General features: G+C 41.3%; 1 protein-coding gene across 4 annotated transcripts; it reads right to left on the reverse strand.

Annotated features, from left to right (window-relative positions):
* Positions 1-4,417: 4,417 nt before the first annotated feature.
* On the reverse strand, positions 4,418-25,211 carry LOC139572287 (collagen alpha-4(VI) chain-like). 4 transcript variants are annotated; one of them, XR_011674372.1, is made up of 10 exons: positions 25,078-25,211; positions 11,410-11,537; positions 10,492-11,100; positions 9,821-10,408; positions 8,982-9,545; positions 8,246-8,860; positions 7,566-8,126; positions 6,855-7,412; positions 5,686-5,760; positions 4,418-5,185 (listed from the first exon to the last, which is right to left on the reverse strand). XR_011674372.1 is itself a non-coding variant. In XM_071394944.1 (9 exons), exons 2-8 carry the CDS (start codon positions 11,483-11,485, stop codon positions 6,856-6,858), a joined length of 3,570 nt encoding a protein of 1,189 aa, XP_071251045.1. In that variant the 5' UTR covers positions 11,486-11,537; positions 25,078-25,205; the 3' UTR covers positions 4,418-5,760; position 6,855. The 4 variants fall into 4 exon arrangements, 3 of the variants coding, with proteins under 3 accessions (XP_071251045.1, XP_071251046.1, XP_071251047.1); XM_071394944.1 differs by having other exon boundaries at positions 4,418-5,760; positions 25,078-25,205; XM_071394945.1 differs by having other exon boundaries at positions 4,418-5,760; positions 11,410-11,511; positions 25,078-25,198.
* Positions 25,212-27,277: the final 2,066 nt, after the last annotated feature.

The following is a 27,277-nucleotide window of genomic DNA, read 5'->3' on the forward strand; positions in this document are numbered from 1 at the left end:
GAGTAGCCTACAGTATTCACCCCGCTACTATTCCGTATAGTCTACACGACCTGTGCGTCATACACACCCCTACACCCCCCTGAATTAGTTCTACCGGGAAACTTTATGTTCGGAGCCGCGGGAAGGAATTCTAAGGAAATTCTGAAGCAGATAGAAATAGTAAAGTGATGTAACAGCAGTGGTTATTTGTACCAGGAGACTAACACCATTAAAATAATATTAGCCTTTACAATATAGGCCAAGTGTTGTTGGTCTTTATCGGTTATGCAAGGCTCTCTCAATTTAGATGAATTGGTGCCTCTAGAGAAATTCAAAAGGCTGATTGAGGATCATTTGTTTTCTATGATTGTGTTTTGCAAGAGGAGCGGGAATGTGCCTCGAGTGCTATATGCTCTTCAACGTTAAATGAGATTTACAAACCTCACAACCTTGCCAAACCTCACAACCTTGCCTTGCTTTTCTGTAACTTTCAGTGACAATTACTAACACCTTTGATCATTTTGCTGTTACCTATCCAGACCTAGCAGATCTACAAAACAGGAGTGGACCAGGGTACAGAACATTTTGGGGTGAAATATAACTGCACTTCTCTGCTCTAAGACACCCCACTCCAAAACACACCTTCAGTGAACTCCATCCCATTTCTGACACCAGTGCAGAAGAAGTTGGGGCTCCCGAGTGGTGCAGCAGTCTAAGGCACTGCATCTCAGTGCTAGAGGCATCACTACAGACACCCTGGTTCAAATCCAGGCTGTATCACAACTGGCTGTTATTGGGAGGCCCATAGGGCGGCGCATAATTGGCCCAGCATCATCCGGGTTTGGCCGGTGTAGGCCGTCATTGTAAATAAGAATTTGTTCTTAACTGACTTGCCTAGTTAAATAAAAAAAGTTGTGATGCCAAGAGGTCTGACTCTGAAACCTTTTTCACTCAGCAGACATTTATCCTCGGGCAACACTTGTCACTTTGCTCCTGCTTGTCAAGGTTTAAACTCAGTCCAGTTACCATGCTAACCCCACACTGGCATATAGTAGCCTAGGCCAGTGGTTCCCAGCTCCGGTCCTCCAGTATCCCCAACAGTACACAGTATTATTGTAGTCCCGGACAAGCACACTTCAACTTGTCAACTAATCATCAGGCCCTCAATGAGTTGAATCAGGTATGTTTGTCTGGGCTACAACACGTGTGCTGTGGGGGTACTCGAGGACTGGAGTTGGGAACTGGTGGGCTAGGCTACCCCTAGTTACATTTATGGCCTCATTTAGCATGCTATAAAACTCTCACCACAGAACTGCAGCATACGCAACCCTTTTTACATAAGTATTTTTTATATGCAATTTTAGGCATGAATTACCTCCCACGCCACTCTGCCTCCTGAACAATGTAATATATTTGTTCCCAGATCATTGGTTTTCGGTCTACACTCCCTGAATGTAATAGCTGAGTGAGTTGAGCTCAACCCTGCATCTTTTTAAATAAACATGACAAGACAAGACTGATTTCTCAACATAAAAAATGTACTGCCAGTGTACTTGTATTTGGCAACTCATGTTTAGATGTCATACGCTGATGTGGCGGGCTAATGGTCTGATGAATACTTTGCGGTAGGCTTGTCTTAGTTTGTTTAGACACGTGCGAGCATAGCCGCGGGAGGTAGGAGTACTGAGGGTGCTGCATCACCCCCTGAAAAATCAGAATAAAAAAAAGATGTAACGGGCGCTCTCCTCCTCTTCGTCTGAAGAGGAGAAGCAAGGATCGGAGGACCAATACGCAGCGTGGTTATATGACATAATGAATTTATTCACAAGACGAACACTGACACGAACTACACTTGAATAATTAACAAAACAACAAAACGACGTAGACTGACCTGAACATAAGAACTTACATGACACGAAGAACGCATGAAACAGGAACAGACTACACAAACCGAACGAACAAATGAAACAGTCCCATGTGGTGCAAACAAACACAGACACAGGAGACAACCACCCACAAACAAACAGTGAAAACAGCCTACCTTAAATATGGCTCTCAATCAGAGGAAAGGTCAAAAACCTGCCTCTAATTGAGAACCATATCAGGCAACACATTAAAGCCAACATAGAAACACAACACATAGAATGCCCACCCCAACTCACGCCCTGACCAACCAAACACATACAAAACAACAGAAAACAGGTCAGGAACGTGACAAAAGACATATATATATATATCCCAGAAGAAGTGCACTGGGCCTTTACAATTATTAGCAGATTGATATTGATCTCTGTAGTGCAGGAAAAACATTTCTTCAGCATCTCAGCTTTGGCAAAAAAGGTAGTGTAATTAAGAACAGTATCTTTCAGGATTCAATTGTTGGAATTGTAAGAGTTGTTGCCCTGTTGCCCTGAAAGAACAAAACCCTGTCCTCAATCATTTACATCAAAAGGTCGAAAGTAATGGGCATAGACACAAAACATCCACAACAAATTAAATATTTTTCTTAATCAAATAACATGGGAAACAACCACGTTTTGTGCAGTATTAATTTACCATCCTTACAAACCAGTTAATGTAAATGTACATTACTGTATTGTACATAGGCAGGTCATCTAGGTTTGTACCTGTAGACGTTCCATCACCATGAGGAAAAACAATGCACAATACAGTAATTAAGTACATTGAGACATCAAGTCTATTCTTTAAAAGTGCCTTCCTCACCATCTTAAATAAGCATGCCCCATTCAAAAGATGTAGAACCAGGAACAGATACAGTGAGGGAAAAAATAATTTGATTGGCAAACGTACAAACTCAGCAGTGAATCAAATACTTTTTCCCTCACTGTATAGCCCTTGGTTCACTCCAGACCTGACTGCCCTTGACCAGCACAAAAACATCCTGTGGCGTACTGCATTAGCATCAAATAGCCCCCGTGATATGTAACTTTTCAGGGAAGTTAGGAACCAATATACACAAGCAGTTAGGAAAGCTAAGGCTAGCTTTTTCAAACAGAAATTTGCATCCTGTAGCACAAACTCAAAAAGGTTCTGGGACACTGTAAAGTCCATGGAGAATAAGAGCACCTCCTCCCAGCTGCCCACTGCACTGAGACTAGGAAACACTGTCACCACCGATAAATCCACTATAATCGAGATATTCAACTGCCCTACACCCCCCACATCAACTCGCCCAAGCTTCCCCCATTTCTCCTTCACCCAAATCCAGATAGCTGATGTTCTGAAAGAGCTGCAAAATCTGGACCCCTACAAATCAGCCGGGTTAGACAATCTGGACCCTCTCTTTCTAAAATGATCTGCTGAAATTGTTGCAACCCCGATCACCAGCCTGTTCAACCTCTCTTTCGTATCGTCTCAGATCCCCAAAGATTGGAAAGCTGCCGCGGTCATCCCCCTCTTCAAAGGGGCAGACACTCTAGACCCAAACTGCTACAGACCTGTATCTATCCTATCCTGCCTTTCAAAGGTCTTCGAAAGCCAAGTTAAAAACTTATTTGGGATAGGGGGGCGCTATTTTCACTTTGTAAAAAATCGTTCCCAAATTAAACTGCCTCGTACTCAATTCTTGCTCGTACAATATGCATATTATTATTACTATTGGATAGAAAACACTCTCAAGTTTCTAAAACCGTTTGAATTATATCTGTGAGTAAAACAGAACTCATTTTGCAGCAAACTTCCTGTCAGGAAGTGAAAAATCTGAAATCGAGGCTCTGTTCCAGGGCCTTCCTATTCATTTGCTTGAAATCTATGGATATACATGCACTTCATACGCCTTCCACTAGATGTCAAGAGGCAGTGAGAGGTGGAATGGGGTGTCTAGCTTGATCTGAGGTCGAACAAGAGCTCTTGGAATGACGTGACCACTATTTCCTTTGTTCAGCAAGGTGCGGGAAGGAACCCTGGATTGCCTTCTGAAAAGCTTTCGTTATAGACGGCTAAGATCTCCGGCTTTGATTTTATTTGATACATGTGATAATATCATCGTAAAGCATGTTTTTTCAATATAGTTTTATCAGATTATTGAAAGTTTATCGGGAGTTTTGGCTTTTTCCGTTCTCTGCGTTTGGTGAAGATGGACAGCTTCGCGCCACTTGGCAAGTTTTGGTTGCTAAATCAACAGACGAAGAGGACATTCTAAATCCAAACAACGATTATTCTGGACAAAGGACCCCTTGTACAAGATTCTGATGGAAGCTCAACAAAAGTAGGACCCATTTATGATGTTATTTCGTATTTCTGTCGAAAATGTTTACTATTAGTTTCCGCCCAGATTTTGGGCGCTCTCTCGCTATAACGTAAGCTGTATGTGTTAAAGGAATTTTGATTCCTGTTTATCAACCAATTCAATTAAAACACTCTGCCCATAAATAAGAATTTGTAAGATAATTATCAGCCAAATGGACAGAAACCAGTCTTAAAATCAATCAATCAATAGCGTTTATTCTCGAGAGTACTGATCATAATACATTTTACATCAGGTTATATAATAAAGATGATGTCATAGGTTTTAATGTCCAACCTCCTCTCGGATACAATGGCAATACAGTTCGAGTTCTCATTACTGTCTGCCACCTGTTAAATTATCTACAACCAACTCAAGGTCTTTCCCCTCCCTGGGTAGAGACATCATTCTAGCCTATCTGAAGATAAACCCATTCTTTCTAACAAGGAACACATAACATTCAACATTTATGAGTTATAATTCTAAGTCAAATGTATACATATTTTAGTCATTAAACACAAAAATCCCGTAACATATCCACCCTATGACTAAATATTATACCTTTAATTGTACTTCTAGTTTTATTAGAAATATTAAAAAGCACAATTCAATTTTTATTAGAAATATTTCTTGTTTTCCAAATACAACCTAAATCAACCACAAAATATTACACTACATCAATATATGAATTGTATATTATATATATATACAATTGTATATTGTATATATTGTATATATATATACATCAGAAATATAACTATAATCTTCATCAAAGAAACAGTCTAACATAAAAATCATCAACAGAAGATGGGAACTAATATTTATAATGTCTCAAAGTAGCCGGATCCATCCTTGGTCTGGGAACCAGTATTCATCCTCCCACTGGTCAGAACTTGGAATCGGTTCATATCCTTATCATCAATATTGTCCTTGATTTCTCCAGAGTCCTGGAAATGAGACCTTTCACACCCAGAATCAAACAGAATTCACACAGAATCAAAACACTCATACAGGTGAAATTGGCCCACGACACAGTTATTATGACAATTTTCCATTCCCCAAACATACTGTCACATCCATTTTTAAGAGAATTATCGACCCCAAAGTTTTCTGCCAATTCGTGAGCTAAGGTGGTTAAACCAATCAGGGCCTAGGTCACTGATCCGTCTAGAGCCGTGTTATCAGGGATAAATGTGCAACATTCTGCTCCAAATAAGACGCACACGCCACCCTTTTCTGCCGATAACATATCCAATACTATCCTATGTAAATACTATTGTCAAAAGATCCGGACGGATCACTCCTCCTCTCTCTTCTACCTGGTTCTAGGTCCTTGTTTTAGATAAGGGTGAAAAGCATGTCTAAATAAATACTATCGGTCCAATTGGTAGGCAGGTCAGGCCACAACCTCATCCCTCCACATAACAACCAGACATCCACTCTGGGCCTTTTTATCTTACTGAAATCCCCGGAAGTCAACCATCCAGTCAGGTCTTACTTCCTCTTCATCCCATCCGTTTGTAATGTGCCAGGCCCTATAATAAGTCAAATGTATACATATTTTAGTCATTAAACACAAAAATCCCGTAACAGTATGTCGTACTAAAGTTATTTTTAGAATTCTAACACGGCGATTGCATTAAGAACTAGTGTATCTATCATTTCCTGTACAACATGTATTTTTTAGTAAAGTTTATGATTAGTTATTTGGTCAGAATAGGTGAGTGTCAGAAATATATCCGGAGATTCTGGAAAATAGTTGCTACGTTTTCACAATGTATAACCACGGATAACCATGCACATTTTCGAACAAACCATATATGTATTGTGTAATATGATGTTATAGGACTGTCATCTGATGAAGTTTATGAAGGTTAGTGAAATAATTAATATCTTTTGCTGGTTTTGTCGCTATCGCTACTGTTGCCTTGAATCAATGCTGTTGTGTGGTTGGCTATTGTAGTAAGCTAATATAATGCTATATTGTGTTTTCGCTGTAAAACACTTAAAAAATCTGAAATATTGGCTGGATTCACAAGATGTTTGTCTTTCATTTGCTGTACACCATGTATTTTTCATAAATGTTTTATGATGAGTATTTAGGTATTTCACGTTGGTCTCTATAATTACTCTGGCTGCTTCGGTGCTATTTGTGATGGTAGCTGTGATGGTAGCTGCAATGTAAAACTAGGATTTATACCTCAAATATGCACATTTTTCGAACAAAACATAGATTTATTGTATAACATGTTATAAGACTGTCATCTGATGAAGTTGTTTCTTGGTTAGTTTGGTTGGTTCTTGGTTAGTTTGGTTGGTTTTGTGCAAGCTACCTGTGCTGTGAAAGAAATGTCTGTGCTTTTTTGTGTTTGGTGGTGAGCTAACATAAATATACGTGGTGTTTTCGCTGTAAAACATTTTAAAAATCGGACATGTTGACTGGATTCACAAGATGTTTATCTTTCATTTGCTGTATTGGACTTGTTAATGTGTGAAAGTTAAATATTTCTCAAAAATATTTTTTGAATTTCGCGCTCTGCCTTTTCAGTGGAATGTGGGAGGAGTTCCGCTAGCGGAACCCCGGGGCTAGACAGGTTAAGTAATGTTTCATGAACCAAGTGGCACTCACCTCACTCCGGATCACAGATTGCCAATGCCAGTTGGCTATCCAAAGCCTTGAGTGCATCAAAGTCCCTCTCGGAGTAGACCCTCTCCTGTGCGCCACTGATCTCCAGTAACTGTGTATTGTTGGCATTGACCACCCCAATAGTGTAGATGATCACACCCTTGTCTTGAAGTTTCTTGGCAGGAGACGTTACCTCATCCTGCGCCTCACCATCGGTTACGACAATCAGGAACTGCTTCACGTTAGTGCGCCCTCCTTTCGGTGGGTCAAAGAACTGCGAGGTGTAGGACAGGGCTTCGCCGGTGAGTGTGCCCCCGCCTATCTGTTGCATCATTTGTAAATCATGCAACATGCCTTCCTTATCGTTATGCTTGTTGAGAGGGAAGATCACCTGTTGGCTGGTGCTGAACTGTATGATGCCCACGTGCACTTTATCCAGGCCTATGTCAGATTTGTTGATGATGGATTGCATGAAGACCTTCATCTTCTGGAAGTCTGGGTTGTTGATACTACCTGAGCTGTCGATCAAGAAGAGGACGTCCCCCTTCATGTCCTTGCAAACTGTGAAAAGAGAACAAATATTAATTTAGCTGTTGTTATAACTCAATGTGTGCTCATAATCAATCCCTGGCAAGAGACAAGGTGTTTCATATTTTTACTGAAATCAGAAAATAAATAAGATGTAACACTTAAAAACAATAGAGATGCACTTACTATCAGGGGAGCAGATATCTGTGATGATGTCATTTTTTATTGGTTTCAGAGCATCAAAGTTGTTGACAAAGAACTTCTTCTCTTGGCTGCCAGCAATCTCCAGCAGCTGTGTATCGTTAGCTAGATTCACCCCAATGGCATATATGATGATGCCCTGCGCCCTCAGCTTCGCTGCTTGATCCTTCACGTTGTCTTGAGACTCTCCGTCTGTGATGACAATGAGGTACTCGCGAACTTTGTTACTACGGGTGGCCTTAGCCCGATCAAAGTAGGGACCCATAGAGGTCAGCGCTAATCCGGTACTTGTCCCGCCTCCAAGTTGGATGATACCATCCACTGCTTTCTCCACTGAAGGTTTGTCAGGGTAGGTTGTCAAATCAAACTCAAGAGCTGGTGTATCAGAGAACTTTACCACACCCACGCGGACATGATGCGGTCCGATGTGGAATGTGTCTATGAATTCTTTAATAAATGTCTTCATGTCAGCAAAGTCTGGATATTCAATACTCCCTGAGTGGTCGATCAGGAAGAACATGTCTGCTTCATCTGTCTGCAAACAGCCTAGAATCAAAAGAGAAAAGAAAGCACTAGTGTCATCTCGGAGACCACATTACATCTGTATCAACATTCCTCTACAAATGAAACAACAAGAAGCATTGGTACAGTCATTTTGATCTCACTTTGCTTGGCAGTGTATGTCCTTGCGTTGTCTTTGACTGCTTTTTTCAGGATGTTGTAGCACACGCTCTTCAGGCTCTTCTCCAGGGTCTTGAGCTTGGCAAAGCTGTCCACATGCAATACGTGCTTGTTAGGGGGATCTGAAGCAATCTGTCTCAGCTCGTTCTCGTCAGCATCCTTGATCCCCACTGCGTAGACAGTGACACCAGCTCTGCGCAGTGCAGCGGCATGAGAAGTTACGTTGTCCTGGGACTTTCCGGTGATGACTATCGCCACCTGCTGCACCCCCTGTTCTTTCCGGCTGCCCCTCTCCTTGATAAACATCTTCTCCCTGGCATACTCCAGGGCCTCGCCAGTGTATGTGAGACCGCGACGGTAGGGCAGGATCTTGATGAACTGAAGGATATTTGTTTTATCTTGGAAGGAGTTGAGGTAGACCTGGGCCGAGGCCTTGTTGCTATAGAGGACAATGCCCACCCTCACCCTGTTGAAGTCCATATCTAGGCCGTCCACTATCTTGTGGATGAATCCACGAACCAGCTGGAAGTTTGCAGTTCTATAGCTCGAAGACACATCAACTATAAACACAATGTCAGCCAGTGAAGCTTCACTGCAATCTGCAATAGAGAGGAAATTGTTAGTCAACAGCAATCTGTTATCCTTTATGTATAATGAGCAATTATTTCACAAGAGATCAGATATTCACTTAATTCAGCAAAAATCCACAAATGCCCTTACCGTCAGTCACAGTGACCACCTCTTCAGTCTCAAAAACAGTCTTTAGCACAGAGGCGATGGGTGTAGTCTGGTAAAAGAATGGTGAGGTGGCCATTAACTTTAGCTCTGGAAGTGTAGATTCACCCAACCCGATAGACACAATGGTTGTCCCTTCAGATTTGATAGTACGTGCCACCTTCATCACGTTATCCTTTGAATCCCCCCCTGTCACCGTGACTAGAAACTGCCGGTAGCCTTGTTCATTACGGCCACCAGACGCTGTAGTGAAGAAGTGTGCACGGGCGTATTCCAGGGCATCGCCCAGGTGACGAGACCTGTTGGGACGCAGCGGCAGCCTGAATTTCCTGAGAGCTGCCAAGTATTCTTCCTTGGTGTTGTGGGTGTTCAGTAAGAACTCCACCTTGGTGTCCTGGGCAAACTGGGCCAGACCCAGACGCATTGTTTTAGTGCACGGGTTGAGCTGGTTGACCAGTCGCATCAGAAGGGTTCTGACGAGCTGGAAGTCTGCCTGCATCATATTGCTGTCCACCAGGAAGAAGATATCAGAGAACTTTGGGATTAGAGCTGAAAAAATTAAGAATAATTGTTATGACAACAGTGTGAATGTATGTCATATTTTATTTTCATTTTTAGAAATTGTCCTTTTAATGTTGACTTTAATGTTGGCACAAGCGGCCGTAACCAATGTCTGCCTCTCAAGGTTGCATACTTTTGCTTAGAATGGTATCCCATGGTACAACTAAGGCAAGTCACTTGGATTACATACTTTGCAAGTTCAACATTCATAATTTGTTACAACATACAGTATGTTTCCTTATAAAAGTATAAAAGTCCCTTACCCATCCTCTGGCTCTCCATGGAGACACAGACAGTCTGCAGCAGACCCTGAGAAAGTGTTTGTAGGGCCTGGAAACTTTCTATGTTGACCAGGAAATGCTTGTGGGGCCTGTTAGCGATATCCTTCAGCTCGTTGATGTTGGCTGCCCCAACTCCAATAGCAAACACAATGACCCCTTGCTTCCTTAGCGCCTTGGCTGGCAGCTCTACGTCGTCCGCAGACTCCCCGTCGGTGAGCACCACAGCAATCTGAGGCACCCTCTGATCAGCGCGGCTCCCGTTGGCCTTGGTGAAAAACTCTTCCCGAAGGACAGTAATGGCTTTGCCGGTGGCTGTGCCTCCCCCGAGCTGTGGAAGCCTGTCCACTTGCTCCAGTAGGGCCCTTTGGTCCGTATGTTCCCCCAAATGGAATTGCTTCTGGATCTCATTACTGAACTGGGCCAGTCCTACGCGAACCTTGTCCGCTCCGATATCCAGCCCCTCGATGAAGCTGTGGAGAAACTTACGAACCTCCTGGAAGTTTGTTGGGCTGATGCTGGTGGAGCCATCCACAAGGAACACAATGTCAGCCACTGTGGCGTTGAGGCACTCTGGAGATTAAGGAAAATAATCATGTAATTTATTTATAAAGAATATTTTTCAAATGGAAGCAATAAATACACTGTCATAGTACCTTGTACCACTTTGGATATTGGTCTCTTTGCCTCATCTACGGTAGTACACAGCACCTGGATGAGGCTCTGGGAGATCCCCTGCAGCGCAGCAAAGTCCGACACGCTGTACACGTGCTGGTTGTGAGGTGTAGTGGCAATCTCCTTCAGCTGATCTTCGTCTGCTTCTTTGATCCCGATGGCGTACAGCGTGACGCCCTGCTTCTTCAGCTTAAGGGCATGCAGCCCCACATTGTCCATTGATTCACCGTCAGTGATCACCACGGCGATCTGGGGCACGTTCTCATTCACCCGGCTCCCTGCGCGGTCAACAAAGAGCTCGTTCAGCAGGAAGTCCAGGCCCAGGCCCGTGTTGGTTTCACCGCCCATATAACGCAGGTTGTTAATGTACTGCAGGATGTCCTGTTTGTCCTGGAAGGTGTTGAGGAGGAACTCGGTGCGCGGCGTGTTGCTGTACTGGACCAGCCCGATGCGCACATGGTCGGGGCTCACGTCAAAGCTGTTGACCAGCGTGTACAAGAACTGGCGAATCTGTTTGAAGTTCTCTGAGCCGATGCTCCATGAACCGTCCACCAGGAAGACGATGTCGGCCACGGCCTCTTCCTTGCAGACTGGGAGGGGAAGAAAACAGTCGTCAGCCAATGGAATTCCGTACAAGTGTCTAAACCACAAGGATTTTTGCTCATGGGATGAGCAATGAAAGCAATTAATCAATAAATCAATCTATTAATCAAATATTATTTTTATCGTGCTTTTATAAAAACACATTTCTTATAACTGCTCAGCAGTCTGAAGCCCCAAAGAGTTGGTCATCATTTTGTATTTGTCTGGTATTTCTTCAATGCTTCTCTGTTTATGCCATTCTGGACTGCGGTCTGCATTCTGGAATGATTCAGATGTCAATAGACAAACATGCTTACCTGTTTTTTGTGCTCCGTTAACCAGAAAACATGTAGCTATGGTGAAGATGGCCAGGAGGCCCTGTGTCCCTTCCATGTTGGAACGTTTCTCTAGTCTATCTCCTTCAACACAAACATGGACAGATCAACTGTTGGAACACAGAAAGTTGCTGTTTATCAGATCAAGTTGTGTTGACAACAGATTCAACTGAAATGTGGTTAGATCGAATTTAAACATAGCATCCTGTGACATCCTAGCCTTCATTTGTACATTTTTCTTACATGATAACAGATTATTTTGCACTACTCATGCTCATGCTCAGGGTTGGGGAGTAACGGATTACATGTACAGATACATCTGAAAAACAACATGATTACTTCAAGGATTCTTTTTAAATTCAGAAAGGATGTTTTTGCGAAAAAACCTAATCTTTAACACTTCGTTTTTTTCAATGACATTCAAATCAGCATTGAAAAAAGGAGCGAGTTTAAGTTTGTTCTACCTGAGCGAGTCTGACCACAAATCAGAGACCACTATGATGGCACACCAAATGTGTTTGATGGATTGTGGGAAAAGAGCAGGAATGGGCTTCTGTAGTCTACAGTCAAAGCTATGTCTTCCAATGCTGCGATTGCTGTCGGCATCCAAACGTTATCCAACTTGAATAAATGCTTGGAGGTAAAGATGACAGCAGTGGTGTAGTCTAGGGCGATACAGATATCACTTATTATTGATATCTATATAGTGCATTGATGTAAATCACACGGCACCTCTCTCATTTAGCTATTTGCTCCTTATGGATTGTGGTTGTTGTGGATGGCTGTTCACAAATCTATATGTGTATTTGAACACAATAATGGTTGAATTCAAGAATTTTAAGCTGCCTATCAATCTTTTTTTTTTTTAAACCAGTGGACAGCCGGTGAAAAATTTGGTCTTGCAACAGCTGCATAGTGCGGATCCAAGCCTATGGAATAAAAGTGGGGCTTTTATTGCTCAATCCAATTCATGCTAATCAAAAAAATCCATAGGCCTAATGGACACATGCTCAACCTTGTACACCTTTAATAGACTTAAAGGGACAATCTGTAGTTGCTACATCCATTTTTAGACTTATAAATTGTATGTATATGTATATATATCCATTTATTCTTGAAGAGTATAACTTATACATGCCTCATGAGCTTAATTTTACTGTCACACTCCATGAGAACTCAAAATATAAGATTGTTTTACTCCAATGTTTGTAAACATTGTAAATGTAAACCAACACTGTATAGCCTCATAACATGGATATCATGGATGGTCAGTCATTTTGATATCAATCATTTTGATATCATGGATGACCAGTCCTTGTGTCCATAGCTCTGTCTATTAATCTGAGAGTGGTTACATTTCTCCAGGCCCATCCCTTAGCTTTTTACCAAAACAGAGGCGGGGCAACCGTTTTGTTGTTGTTTCATCTGTGGATTTGCCATTTAAACATCTGCATATTATCAAGATATCAAAGTGTCACCAACAAAAAGGTAAACAATAGGCCTATAGCAAATGCAGCATATGGTATTCATTTTTCACATGTAAATTGCACTTTCCAGTAGTGCTCAAAGCATGCAATTCCATGAGCGAAGAATTTATCTTTCAACTCAAATCAATGAGCCCGATCAGTCCTCCATGACAATAAAATCATAAACAACAGAGTAGGGCTGGCTAATAAGTCCTTCATTTTGGGGTCATGCTCAGATTAAACAATTTGGCTAATCTATACTTCCATATTTCCAAGTCCTATTCTTGAAGATCAAGGGGCATAACATTTATTGGAATGACTGGATTTCTGATAGACTTTGATTTTTAATGTAAAAATATAATTGAATCGTATTATTATATGTAGTAGAAAGTGATGGGTTAGAAGAAGCCTACATAACCAACCCATAAAGTAAAATTTAACATCCATATATGGCCAGCTATGTAAACTTTAACATTGATTTATCCTGCAATAGATGCAATTTCCCGTTAAGGGAAATCCCTGCAATTTCTCTGCAATTTCCCCTTAAGAGGCATTCTTCTAATGCCGCTTAAGGGGAAAGTAACCAAAAAGTAACGGAATGTAATCAGATTACATTACTGAGTTTGGGTAATCCAAAAGTTACATTACTGATTACAATTTTGGACAGTTAACTAGTAACTGTAACGGATTACATTTAGAAAGTAACCTACCCAACCCTGCTCATGCATGTGTAACAGTGTTGCTTCCGTCACTCTCCTCACCCCAACCTGGGCTCGAAAATAGGGATCCTATGAACACATCAACAATTGCCTCAGACGAAGCATCGTTACCTATCGCTCCACAAAAGCCTTTACATTAGTACCATGGACCACTGCAGAGCAAGGGAAACAACTACTTCAAGGTCTCAGAGAGAGTCTTGTCACTGATTGAAATGCCACTAGCGCGCACCACTAACTAGCTAGCTAGCTATTTCACACCGGTTACATGTCAGTGCCTAAATTAGATTATACATTTTTTAAATAGTTTGAGGCAATGTGGAGGTGGAGGAAAGGCTACTTTGACTATTTGAGTATCTTACAGTAAAATCAAGGGCAAACATTTAATGACTTCAGAGCACAGTTGGCCAAACATGAAGCATCTGGATTAAATGGATTTCTCTGGGTTGCTGCTCTGTAAATAGATAGCCAATCAGTTCCAGATGCAGTGCATCAGACAACATCTAAGGTCCCTGATTGCTTGTGTGTGTGTGTGCGTGTGCGTGTGTGTGTTCATACATGCGTGTGTCTGTGTGTGTTTGCACACGATTGCACATGCGTGTGTGTGTGTGCGTGTGCATGTACCTCAGAAGTGTGTGCGATGACACTGGACTGATGGTTAAAATCAAACCTTTCTGAAGAAACCAGTCTGTGCAGGTATAACGAGGGGGGGGGCTGTCCTGTTTGAGAGATGGATTTGGCCACACTAGTCTCCTTCCCCCAAGCCACTTCAATATAGTCATGTCTATATCAATTGGCAGATCACAAGACACTTCAATATAGTCATGTCTATATCAATTGGCAGATCACAAGACACTTCAATATAGTCATGTCTATATCAATTGGCAGATCACAAGACACTTCAATATAGTCATGTCTATATCAATTGGCAGATCACAAGACACTTCAATATAGTCATGTCTATATCAATTGGCAGATCACAAGACACTTCAATATAGTCATGTCTATATCAATTGGCAGATCACAAGACACTTCAATATAGTCATGTCTATATCAATTGGCAGATCACAAGACACTTCAATATAGTCATGTCTATATCAATTGGCAGATCACAAGACACTCTTAGCACCTTTCTTTCTATGTAGAACGTTTTGTGTTTATTCTGGAGTAAAAATTATTTTCCTCTCAAGTAGTGAAATGAAATCATTTTAGAGTGTAATTATTACCAGCGGCCGCTAGAGTGTGAGCAAAAATACAGATACAATTCTATTGGAGTGAAACAGCATGACCACGGCCACTAATTTTGGTTAAATTTAGAGTTTGCCACCATTGTCCATTTGCAAGTGTCTCGTGAATGGAAAGAGTGGACAGATCGAGAGCGTGGATCCGCCAAACATCAGTAGTCATTCACAGAACCACAGAATTTCATCATTTCTTAACTTAATTAGAATTCCAGGTAAGTTCACTGTTATTGGTTAACTTTGTGTGCAAATTAAAACTGTTGAGCAACATTACAGCTAGCTAGCACTGTAGTGTAGGCTTACTGTTACTGCACGATTTGCATAGTCAGATGCTAATGTGATCATCTAGCTAGAGCTAATTAGCTAGCTAGCTACAGTAACATTAAGTTATACCACTTTTAGTGGTTTATGGACAGTATGCACGCCCAAATGATCTACACTGGTATTTACTGTTGCTGTTGCTTCAGATAGCAAACATTGTATTTTCTCCAATGATATCAAAGGGTATTACAACACTTAATCGCAGAACAACACAGGTTATTCAAGCAATGGTTTCCAAAAAAAGAGGTTGCTACCAAAGCATCATTTTATGATGCATTACCCCACATGTATGCTTAAAATTGGACCAGTTTTGCATAGCTGGTGCATGCACTATGAAGCAAGGCATAATTTCTTTAAAAAACTATTAAAAAGCTTTAAAATGCTTCAAAAATTTAACTAAAACATTGACAAAAAAACACCAAAGTCAAATAGCATACAGTTGGCAGACATTTGACACCAACAGAGTCATGATCGGTCCAGGTAAAATGTTATCTTTAAATGTGGTGGACTGTGGCTGTAAGATGGCTGAGACTCTTCAGGTACCAATTGACACCACGGTTTTAAATGTTAAATGGGCCAAACACCATGGAAATATGCATCGTTCAGGTTTAGTTGTTTGTCTTAAAGTCCATTGTGAGATGCCAGTTTTTCAGAAAATCCACCATGTTGTTGTTAAAGATGAGAGGTTACTGTTGGATACTTTTGCCCTACAAACAATATGTCTTGATGAACATTTTAATGCAGATAGAGTTGGGTGTACAACAGAGGGACCTTATGTAGTGGACATTAGAGAGCTTTTCTGTCACAAAGCATTTGATATACACATGTCTTACAGTTGTGATGATTCAAGTTTGTTTATTGTCCCAAACTGTTTCCTGTGACTCTAAAAACTGCACAGTAAACTCTTTAAAACCAAGATTTATTGTATTGCAATATAGTTTTTTAAATTTACTTTTAAAGGATGTCAAAATGTCATTTCACAGAGGCCACAATTTTATTTTATCATCAGTGTTTTTGATATGTGAGATGCCAGTTTCACAAAATCCTCCATGTCATTGTTAGATGTATTGAATTGCAATATTGAGCTTTTTTATGTACATGTATTAAAGTGAACAGAGGCCAACATTTCATTTCAGAACACAATTTTATTTTATTATCATCAGTATTTTGATGTACAGTTGAAGTCGGAAGTTTACATACACCTTAGCCAAATACATTTAAACTCAGTTTTTCACAATTCCTGACATTTAATCAGAGTAAAAAATCCCTGTCTTAGGTCAGTTAGGATCACCACTTTATTTAAAACATGTGAAATGTCAGAATAATAGTAGAGAGAACGATTTAGTTCAGCTTTTATTACTTTCATCACATTCCCAGTGGGTCAGAAGTTTACATACACTCAATTAGTATTTGGTAGCATTGCCTTTAAATTGTTTAACTTGGGTCAAATGTTTTGGGTATCCTTCCACAAGCTTCCCACAATAAGTTGGGTGAATTTTGGCCCATTCCTCCTGACAGAGCTGGTGTAACTGAGTCAGGTTTGTAGGCCTCCTTGCTCGCACATGCTTTTTCAGTTCTGCCCACAAATTTTCTATAGGATTGAGGTCAGGGCTTTGTGATAGCCACTCCAATACCTTATCTTTGTTGTCCTTAAGCCATTTTGCCACAACTTTGGAAGTATGTTTGGGGTCATTGTCCATTTGGAAGACCCATTTGCGACCAAGCTTTAACTTCCTGACTGATGACTTGAGATGTTGCATCAATATATCCACTTAATTTTCCATCCTCATGATGCCATATATTTTGTGAAGTGCACCAGTCCCTCCTGCAGCAAAGCACCCACACAATATGATGCTGAAACCCACGTGCCTCATGGTTGGGATGGTGTTCTTCGGCTTACAAGCCTCCCCCTTTTTCCTCCAAACATAACAATGGTCATTATGGCCAAACAGTTCTATATTTGTTTCATCAGATCAGAGGGCATTTCTCCAAAAAGTACAATCTTTGTCCCCATGTGCAGTTGCAAACCGTAGTCTGGCTTTTTTATGGCGGTTTTTGAGCAGTGGCTTCTTCCTTGCTGAGCGGTCTTTCAGGTTATGTCGATATAGGACTTGTTTTACTGTGGATATAGATACTTTTGTACCTGTTTCCTCCAGCATCTTCACAAGGTCCTTTGCTGTTGTTCTGGGATTGATTTGCACTTTTCGCACCAAAGTACGCGTCTCCTTCCTGAGCGGTATGATGGCTGCGTGGTCCCATGGTGTTTATACTTGCGTACTATTGTTTGTACAGATGAACGTGGTACCTTCAGGCGTTTGGAAATTGCTTCCAAGGATGAACCAGACTTGTGGAGGTCTACAATTCTTGGCTGAGGTCTTGGCTGATTTCTTTTGATTTTCCCATGATGTCAAGCAAAGAGGCACTGAATTTGAAGGTAGGCCTTGAAATACCTCCACAGGTACACCTCCAATTGACTCAAATTATGTCAATTAGCTTATCAGAAGCTTCTAAAGCCATGACATCATTTTCGGGAATTTTCCAAGCTGTTTAAAGGCACAGTCAACTTAGTGTATGTAAACTTCTGGCCCGCTGGAATTGTGATACAGTGAAATAATCTGTCTGTAAACAATTTTTGGGAAAATTACTTGTGTCATGCACAAGGTAGATGTCCTAACCGACTTGCCAAAACTATAGTTTGTTAACAAGAAATTTGTGGAGTGGTTGAAAAACTATTTTTAATGACTCCAACCTAAGTGTATGTAAACTTCTGACTTCAACTGGGTCAGAAGGGCATGTCGAAGAGGGCCGCTTATCTGAATTATTCTTCCTCGTTTCTTTCACTTCCGAACAGGATTCACCTAATGCACAACACAGTGTATAAATATGTTTTAGGACAAGATTCAGCTAATCTACAGCATAGCCTGTAAATGTCTTTAGGACTGGATTCTGCTAAAGTAAAACAGCCTATAAATGTGAATGTGTTTAGGACAGGATTCAGCTAATGTAAAACAGCCTATAAATGTCTTTAGGACAGGATTCAGCTAATGTAAAACAGCCTATAAATGTCTTTAGGACAGGATTCATTAGGACAGGATTCAGCTAATGTAAAACAGCCTATAAATGTCTTTAGGACAGGATTCAGCTAATGTAAAACAGCCTATAAATGTCTTTAGGACAGGATTCAGCTAATGTAAAACATCCTATAAATGTCTTTAGGACAGGATTCAGCTAATGTAAAACAGCCTATAAATGTCTTTAGGACAGGATTCAGTTAATGTAAAACAGCTTATAAATGTCTTTAGGACAGGATTCAGCTAATGTAAAACACCCTATAAATGTCTTTAGGACAGGATTCAGTTAATGTAAAACAGCTTATAAATGTCTTTAGGACAGGATTCAGCTAATGTAAAACATCCTATAAATGTCTTTAGGACAGGATTCAGCTACTGTAAAACAGCCTATAAATGTCTTTAGGACAGGATTCAGCTAATGTAAAACAGCCTATAAACGTATTTAGGACAAAGGCCCTTCTGAAAATACTTCATTTATGGATTATCTGTAGATTCGACCACCATTCCCAAATGGATTCCAAATATGCCGTCCTATCTTGCAAGTCAACTAAAATAAAATTACAATTCTGACAGGTTTCCCTTTAAAAAAGCAATGCTTGATGTGCCTGGGTCCAGTCAGACTTACTCCAGAGATAGGGTAAGGGAAATGGCTGGAACATACTGTACAGTTTTCCAGTCAGAATGCTCAACAATAATCAACTCAGCAATTAAAACTGACTGTATCAACAGAGAGAGGGTGTGTGTGTGTGTGTGCCTGGTTAATGTGTACTGTATGTGTCTGGTTGTTTAAGAGTCTTATACCAATGCTTGTTGAGGCCCGATCCCAATGAGTTGAGAAATTCAGGAAACAGGGGTCCATCCTAACCGGATGCATCTGGACGTAATCATGATTTGTAGAGCCCCATTTCAAACAAGAATCGCACTTGAATGACAGTGATTGAAAGGGCGGTCTTGGCCTCCCTGGTGGCGCAGTGGTCTCTGTGCCACCAGAGACTCTGGGTTCGAGCCCAGGCTCTGTCGCAGCCGGCCGCGACAGGGAGGTCCATGGGGCGACCCACAATTGGCTTAGTGTTGCCCGGGTTAGGGAGGGTTTGGCCGGTAGGGATGTCCTTGTCTCATCGCGCACTAGCGACTCCTGTGGCGGGCCGGGCGCAGTGCACGCTAACCAGGTGTACGGTGTTTCCTCCGACACATTGGTGCGGCTGGCATCCGGGTTGGATGCGCGCTGTGTTAAGAAGCAGTGCGGCTTGGTTGGGTTGTGTTTCGGAGGACGCATGACTCTCGACCTTTGTCTCTCCCAAGCGGGAGTTGTAGCGATGAGACAAGATAGTAACTACTAACAATTGGATACGACGTAAAAGGGGGTAAAAAAAAGAAAGGCGGTCTTCACATCTCGTTTGTTCAGGTCAGAGTCCACTGAATATACTTACATCTGGGTCTAACAGATCTCCATGCACATTTCCTTCACGCTCTGTTCTCTACCTCGGTTTATTTAGGCAGCGTTCAAAGCAGTTCCTTTCCGGTCAACAGAGTGGGGTCTAAAAGAGTGGGGGCCTATTGTTTTCAATGGCAAATCATCTATTCCACTCAGAAACTGTGGTCACAGATTGACCGTGAACATTCAGGCACAAGGGATCTGTTAAATTATGGAGTACTTTAAAGCTTTCTACAGGACAATGATTCCACCACCAACATTTTGTTTACCTCTTCATGACGAGTCAAGGTCAAGATTGTCTATGGTCAGAACGGTCCAGTACAATTATCCAAGACTGACTCTTTAACGTAACATATATATCAACAATAGGGTTTCAGTGGCTGGTTTATTTCAAGCTTAATTGATGTTTGTTACCTATCAACCATGTTGACTGTTGAACTGATGACTGTGGGGTTCTGCTAGGCATCAGTTATTAAAATGTTGGGGTGGTTGCCATGGTAATGGCAGGTCATGTGCAAAAAGAGGAACACTTCAGAGCAAATCAGTTCTGATTTGAGCATCTAGACTGAGGTCACATATGTAGCATCAGAATTGTATCAGGATTGAGATCCACATATGGTGGTGGTATACAGTAAATCATAAGTCAAAAGATCAGATTCCAATGTTTTTTGTTGTTGCTGTTTACACATTAGGGACAAGATCAGATAGGTATCAGATATGGAAATAATTGGAAAAGATCTGAATTGGGCTGCCTATGTAAACACAGCCCCTGTGGTCCACAGCCAGACTAGCATGACCTGTAGTTCTATACATTGAACAGCCAAGTTCCTTTGTTTACACCTCCTAAAGCCTCAACTTCTGTGTATAAAACACAGCCGGCACCAGCTGTAAATCGAAAGTGATAAGAAGTAAATGTTAGGCTTCTCTATTTAGAGAAAGAGGAGGGGAAGAAGGACATTGCATTCGTTATCCCATAGGTCTAGGACGTCTTGTCAGCAGAGCTAACAACAGCATACAGCTGTGGGGAAGAGCTCTGAAATAGGATCCATTCACATCTTCGGGCTTTATGATGATGATGATGTGTATGTTTAATGGAACAGTCAGGCAGCTGAAGCAGTTAACTTCTACATGATCGGTGTCCCTATACTGGGACGTTTGAGCTAACTTGCGCTAATGTGATAAGCATGACAGCAAACTTTCCAGGACATAGACATGTCTTATATTGGCAGAAAGCTTAAATTCTTGTTAATCTAACTGCACTGTCCAATTTACAGTAGCTATTACAGTGAAACAATACCATACTATTGTTTGAGGAGAGTGCAAAACAACAAAACACGTACCACAGCAACTGGTTTGATACATTCACCTCTGAAGGTAAATAATTTACTTACATTCTGTAATTTTGCTCTGATTTGTCATCCTGATGGTCCCAGAGATAAAATGTAGCATAGTCGTGTTTGATAAAATCAATTTGTATATTCAAATGTAGGAAGTAGGTTCTACACTTTGTACCCCTGCTTTCTCTGGCTCCACATCCACCCCGCCCGACCATCTACTTCAGAGGCTACATCTGTGTGAATGAGCAAATCTGATATGGGTAAAATGTCTGGACACTGAGTCTGGACACTCAGAAAAAAAAGATTGGATATGGAAAAAAAATCTGAATTGTGTTCTTCGGGTAGCTGTGTGAACACAGTCAGTTTGTTTACACAGACATAGTGTTTCTCAAAAGGCTTTTTACAGGGAGAGTGGCAGCAGCTTTTCCAGAAAACCACTATCACAGCTAATTTCAATCATGTTGAAAATTCAGAAAGCCTGTGAAACTGTTCTTGTTTTTTTTTTTAAACGTTCTTATAGATTCTTATTTGTCACGTAGCTGAGTTAGATCACCTTGGCAGCAGTGGTTGCTGCAGTCTTACTGTTATTCACAATGTGGCGGTGGATGAGTGAGTTTGAATCTCTGATGCAGTTGACATCTATCAGTGGCTGAGGTTTCAGTAAACCAATGTTGCAGATTTAAGTAATGTAGTGTTGGCTACAATAGTGTTGTCATGCAGTACAGTAACAACCACAGTAATTACACAGTATTAATAACATTGTACTGTGTGACCTTGATCATCAATAGAACAGAACAGAACACTACACTGAATTCGTATTGTAATGATCACATTGTACCAGATTGCTTAACTATAACAATATTTAAGGCTACTTGAACCATAAGCAGTTGGAGTAGTACTGATTAGATGTTATTGCTCGGCTGTTATTGGCTTCAAACTTAGAGCACTTCTCTGATTTGGCTGTGATATGATCCAGTACATCTGAGAAATTAAGTCAGGGCACTTATTGATGTGGCTGTTGTGGTTTGGATGTCATTGAAGACTAAAAACGGTATTGTTTGTGTTGGAAACTTTTGACAGACGTATATGAAAATATGTGGCTTTGGCAAGATCAAGTCTGAGCCTGGGGGTGAAACAATTACACATTGCCCTAAATGGTCTGAAAGGCCACTTTCCCGTTAATTGGCTCTGTCTTGTGTATTAGGCGGAAATTCCCCATTATGAAATTCCACAACAAATGAAGGGTGCACATCTATGGGCATTGTGATGCGAACTGACACAACAAGAAGAGAACACTGTGTTTATCCTGAAAGGAAATAGAGCAACACTGAATGATACAGTGAGAAAGTATCCAAACTTTGGTCTTAACAAAAGTATCCCATCTAAATGAAACGGTTCTTTGGAAAGAGAAGTGGAGGGCAGGGCAGAATAATGGTTACAGATGCAGGATCTTCATTTGACCAGTTTCTCACAACAGGAAAGAATCCTACTTCAAAAGGAAATGTGAATTATTGTGTGGGTTATAATTAATTGTTTTGATGAGGAGGCCTTCATGTGGTGTCGAAGAAGGCGTGACAGAACCTGTAAACACACCTGGAGCAATTTCCTGAACATGAAAAAAAGATTTCCCCCAACAGCGATATAAACAGGAAACCATAAACAGTCACTAGATGGTCTGGTCTCTGGGTTGGACCTACTGATGGATGTATTCACTCTGCTCTGTGGTGTGTGTGTGTGTGTGTGTGTGTGTGTGTGTGTGTGTGTGTGTGTGTGTGTGTGTGTGTGTGTGTGTGTGTGTGTGTGTGTGTGTGTGTGTGTGTGTGTGTGTGTGTGTGTGTGTGTGTGTGTGTGTGTGTGTGTGTGTGTGTGTGTGTGTGTGTGTGTGTGTGTGTGTGTGTGTGTGTGTGTGTGTGTGTGTGTGTGCATGCGAATTTGTGTGATCTGTGGATAGGGATGTGAAGCACCTATAAACTGTGCTTGACTGTGTTTATCTGGTCAGACGAAGACTCAACATCGTGTCTTGAGTTTACAACCAGCATCACAAACATTGTACCTGCTCAACCTCAAACCTTGATTCATGGTTTCCTGGAAAGTCAAACTAAAATCTTATGGAGTAAAACAAAATAATGTACCATCTTTGTGAGTGCTGGCTGCCTTTATTTATAAAGCATTGGGGGGGGCTCATCTAAAATCCAGAATCAAACGTGTGGACATTCATCTGGGCCAAAGAACAATCACACTGTCTTAGAAAAAAAGGTTTCCCAAATGAACCCTCTGTAGAAAAGGTTCTACAAGGAACCCAAAAGTGTTGGCTGCAATAGTTTTTACCTGGAACCAAAAAGGGTTCTTCAAATAGTTATTCTATGGGGACAGCCGATGAACCCTTTGAGGTTTTAGATATACACTGTTAGAAAACAAAACATCACAAGGTGCTAACATCCCAGCATCATACGGTTTAAACATCCCAGCATCATAAGGTACTACCAGCCCAGCATCATAAGGTACTACCAGCCCAGCATCATAAGGTACTAACATCCCAGCATCACAAGGTGCTAACATCCCAGCATCATAAGGTACTAACATCCCAGCATCATACGGTTTAAACATCCCAGCATCATAAGGTTCTAACATCCCAGCATCATAAGGTACTAACAGCCCAGCATCATAAGGTACTAACATCCCAGCATCACAAGGTGCTAACATCCCAGCATCATAAGGTACTAACATCCCAGCATCATAAGGTGCTAACATCCCAGCATCATAAGGTACTAACATCCCAGCATCATAATGTGCTAACATCCCAGCATCATAAGGTACTAACATCCCAGCATCATAAGGTACTAACATCCCAGCATCATAAGGTGCTAACATCCCAGCATCATAAGGTACTAACATTCCAGCATCATAAGGTGCTAACATCCCAGCATCATAAGGTACTAACATCCCAGCATCACAAGGTGCTAACATCCCAGCATCATAAGGTACTAACATCCCAGCATCATAATGTGCTAACATCCCAGCATCATAATGTGCTAACATCCCAGCCTAATAAGGTGCTAACATCCCAGCATCATAAGGTGCTAACACCCCAGCATCATAAGGTACTAACACCCCAGCATCATAAGGTGCTAACATCCCAGCATCATAAGGCGTCATCCATTGACAAACTTCATTAGTGAACAAAAGTACTTCAACAGGGGAATGGTCTATTATGCAACTGTACAGCATGGTGATTAATGGTGGGTAGTATGATAAGCATGATCTGCAGTAGTCTGGAGTGTCTGTGAAATACTGTTACAGCATCCAGCTGGCAGGAGGCTCCACTACCAGTGAACACCATTTGTCTACAACCAACACACCAATTTTGGGAACAAAGACTGTTGAGAAAGTTATCCAAATGTTCTCAGAACATGATTTTGGCAAATGGACAATTTCTTACAATGAATGTCAAGCCACATGCATGTACGCACACATACCATTCTACTGTTTATTTTGATCCGGTTTATCCACGGCAAAGATATATATTTTCCATAATAATTTGTAACTAATTAATTTGTTCAATACACTCTTCAAACATGTAGAGCATGCAAGTTGCGCATGCAGTCTATAGCCTAACTATAATCACCAAGGCAGCTTTATTATCTTTGTAGCCCTAAATGTTTAACATTTCAGAGTAGACTATTCACTTGCTGAACATAAATGAACGCATATTGCGACGACAGGTAGGCCTATCCAATGGACACCATCAATAGAGGGATTTGTGATCAATTCACTTCAGCCTATTTATTTTATTAGCCTACACGATTATTTTACATTTTAAAAAATGTACTTAACAACTTTGCACTTAGAATAACATCCTCAAAACCACAAATTGAATTGAAAAGTTTGTCTATAAAACCTACATTATGTTTCCAAGTATGTCCCTCAAAAGGATAATTAGGCATATACACTGAGACTTTGTGAGCAAATTCGTTAAATCACAACATTTTTGTATTATTTAAATGTAGACTAGGTTAATATGCACAACAAACAAAAAAAACGTGCGGAAAATGTATAAACTTACAATGTGGCTGATGCACTATCTGGTGCGCGCAGGCAGGAATCCCATTCCCTTATAGAACCCAAAGCCCAATCTTGTTCTACAGAAATTGGTGCAGCCAGCCGCTCCTCACACCCCGCTCCGAATCATGGAATGGTTAGGCAAAGAGTAGCCTACAGTATTCATCTACTTTTCGGTATAGTCTACACGACCTGTGGTCATACACACCCCTACATCCCCCTGAATTAGTTCTACCGGGAAACTTTATGTTCGGGGCAGTGGGAAGGAATTCTAAGGAAATTCTGAAGCAGATAGAAATAGTAAAGTGATGTAAGTGGTTATTTGTACCAGGAGACTAACACCATTAAAATAATATTAGCCTTTACAATATAGGCCAAGTGTTGTTGGTCTTTATCGTTATGCAAGGCTCTCTCAATTTAGATGAATTGGTGCCTCTAGAGAAATTCAAAAGGCTGATTGAGGACCGTTTGTTTTCTATCATTGTGTTTTGCAAGAAGAGCGAGAATGTGCCTCGAGTGCTATATGCTCTTCAACGTTAAATGAGATTTACAAACCTCACAACCTTGCCAAACCTCACAACTGTTAGGATTTATGTTTATGCACTATAGCCGGGTAGCATATAGGGTGAAAATGAATATTGTTTTGTTACACACACACACACAATACAGAGGGGGGTGTGTGTGTATGTGTGTAAGGACTGACCACCACAGGCCATAAAAGCTGTGGACAGCCTGTAGAGGGGAGGGGTGCATCTCTCTAGGCCAACCAGGAGTTTAGAATACTGGACAATACCATATTAGGAACTGTTTTAGTGTAGAATCGACAGACCCAAGACGGATCTAATCTACCCAGCAACCAGATGTGGACAAAGGAACGCGCCAAGGGGCTTGGACAAAGGGCCATCAAAGGGGGGCAAAGTCTAAACCAAGCCCAGCCTCTACTGTGATAGGCCAACAGACGCGTTGAAACTACGGTATAAGAACAGCTGTTTACGTACTCCTTACCAGTTCTCTGTTCATCCTGCGCGGTGATACAGTGAACCCGTATATATGAAAATTGCATTTACCATTTATAAGTTTGAGTTTAATTAAAATACTTAAAATATATTCGGGGACTCTGAATCACATTTTGTCCTGATGCCAGATTTGAACAGACGCAAATCTCTTTCACAACCGAGCTAAACCTCACAACCTTGCCTTGCTTTTCTGTAACTTTCAGTGACAATTACTAACACCTTTGATCATTTTGCTGTTACCTATCCAGACCTAGCAGATCTACAAAACAGGAGTGGACCAGGGTACAGAACATTTTGGGGTGAAATATAACTGCACTTCTCTGCTCTAAGACACCCCACTCCAAAACACACCTTCAGTGAACTCCATCCCATTTCTGACACCAGTGCAGAAGAAGTTGGGGCTCCCGAGTGGTGCAGCAGTCTAAGGCACTGCATCTCAGTGCTAGAGGCATCACTATAGACACCCTGGTTCAAATCCAGGCTGTATCACAACTGTCCGTTATTGGGAGGCCCATAGGGCGGCGCACAATTGGCCCAGCATCATCCGGGTTTGGCCGGTGTAGGCCGTCATTGTAAATAAGAATTTGTTCTTAACTGACTTGCCTAGTTAAATAAAAGAAGTTAGGCCAGTGGTTCCCAGTGGTTCCCAGCTCCGGTCCTCCAGTATCCCCAACAGTACACAGTATTATTGTAGTCCCGGACAAGCACACTTCAACTTGTCAACTAATCATCAGGCCCTCATTGAGTTGAATCAGGTATGTTTGTCTGGGCTACAACACGTGTGCTGTGGGGGTACTCGAGGACAGGAGTTGGGAACTGGTGGGCTAGGCTACCCCTAGTTACATTTATGGCCTCATTTAGCATGCTATAAAACTCTCACCACAGAACTGCAGCATACACAACCCTTTTTACATAAGTATTTTTTATATGCAATTTTAGGCATGAATTGCCTCCCACGCCACTCTGCCTCCTGAACAATGAAATATATTTGTTCCCAGATCATTGGTTTTCGGTCTACCCTCCCTGAATGTAATAGCTGAGTGAGTTAGGAATTGAGCTCAACCCTGCATCTTTTTAAATAAACATGACAAGACTGATTTCTCAACATAAAAAATGTACTGCCAGTGTACTTGTATTTGGCAACTCATGTTTAGATGTCATACGCTGATGTGGCGGGTTAATGGTCTG

Source organism: Salvelinus alpinus, chromosome 4 (assembly GCF_045679555.1).
Source record: "Salvelinus alpinus chromosome 4, SLU_Salpinus.1, whole genome shotgun sequence".
Lineage (NCBI taxonomy): Eukaryota > Metazoa > Chordata > Actinopteri > Salmoniformes > Salmonidae > Salvelinus > Salvelinus alpinus.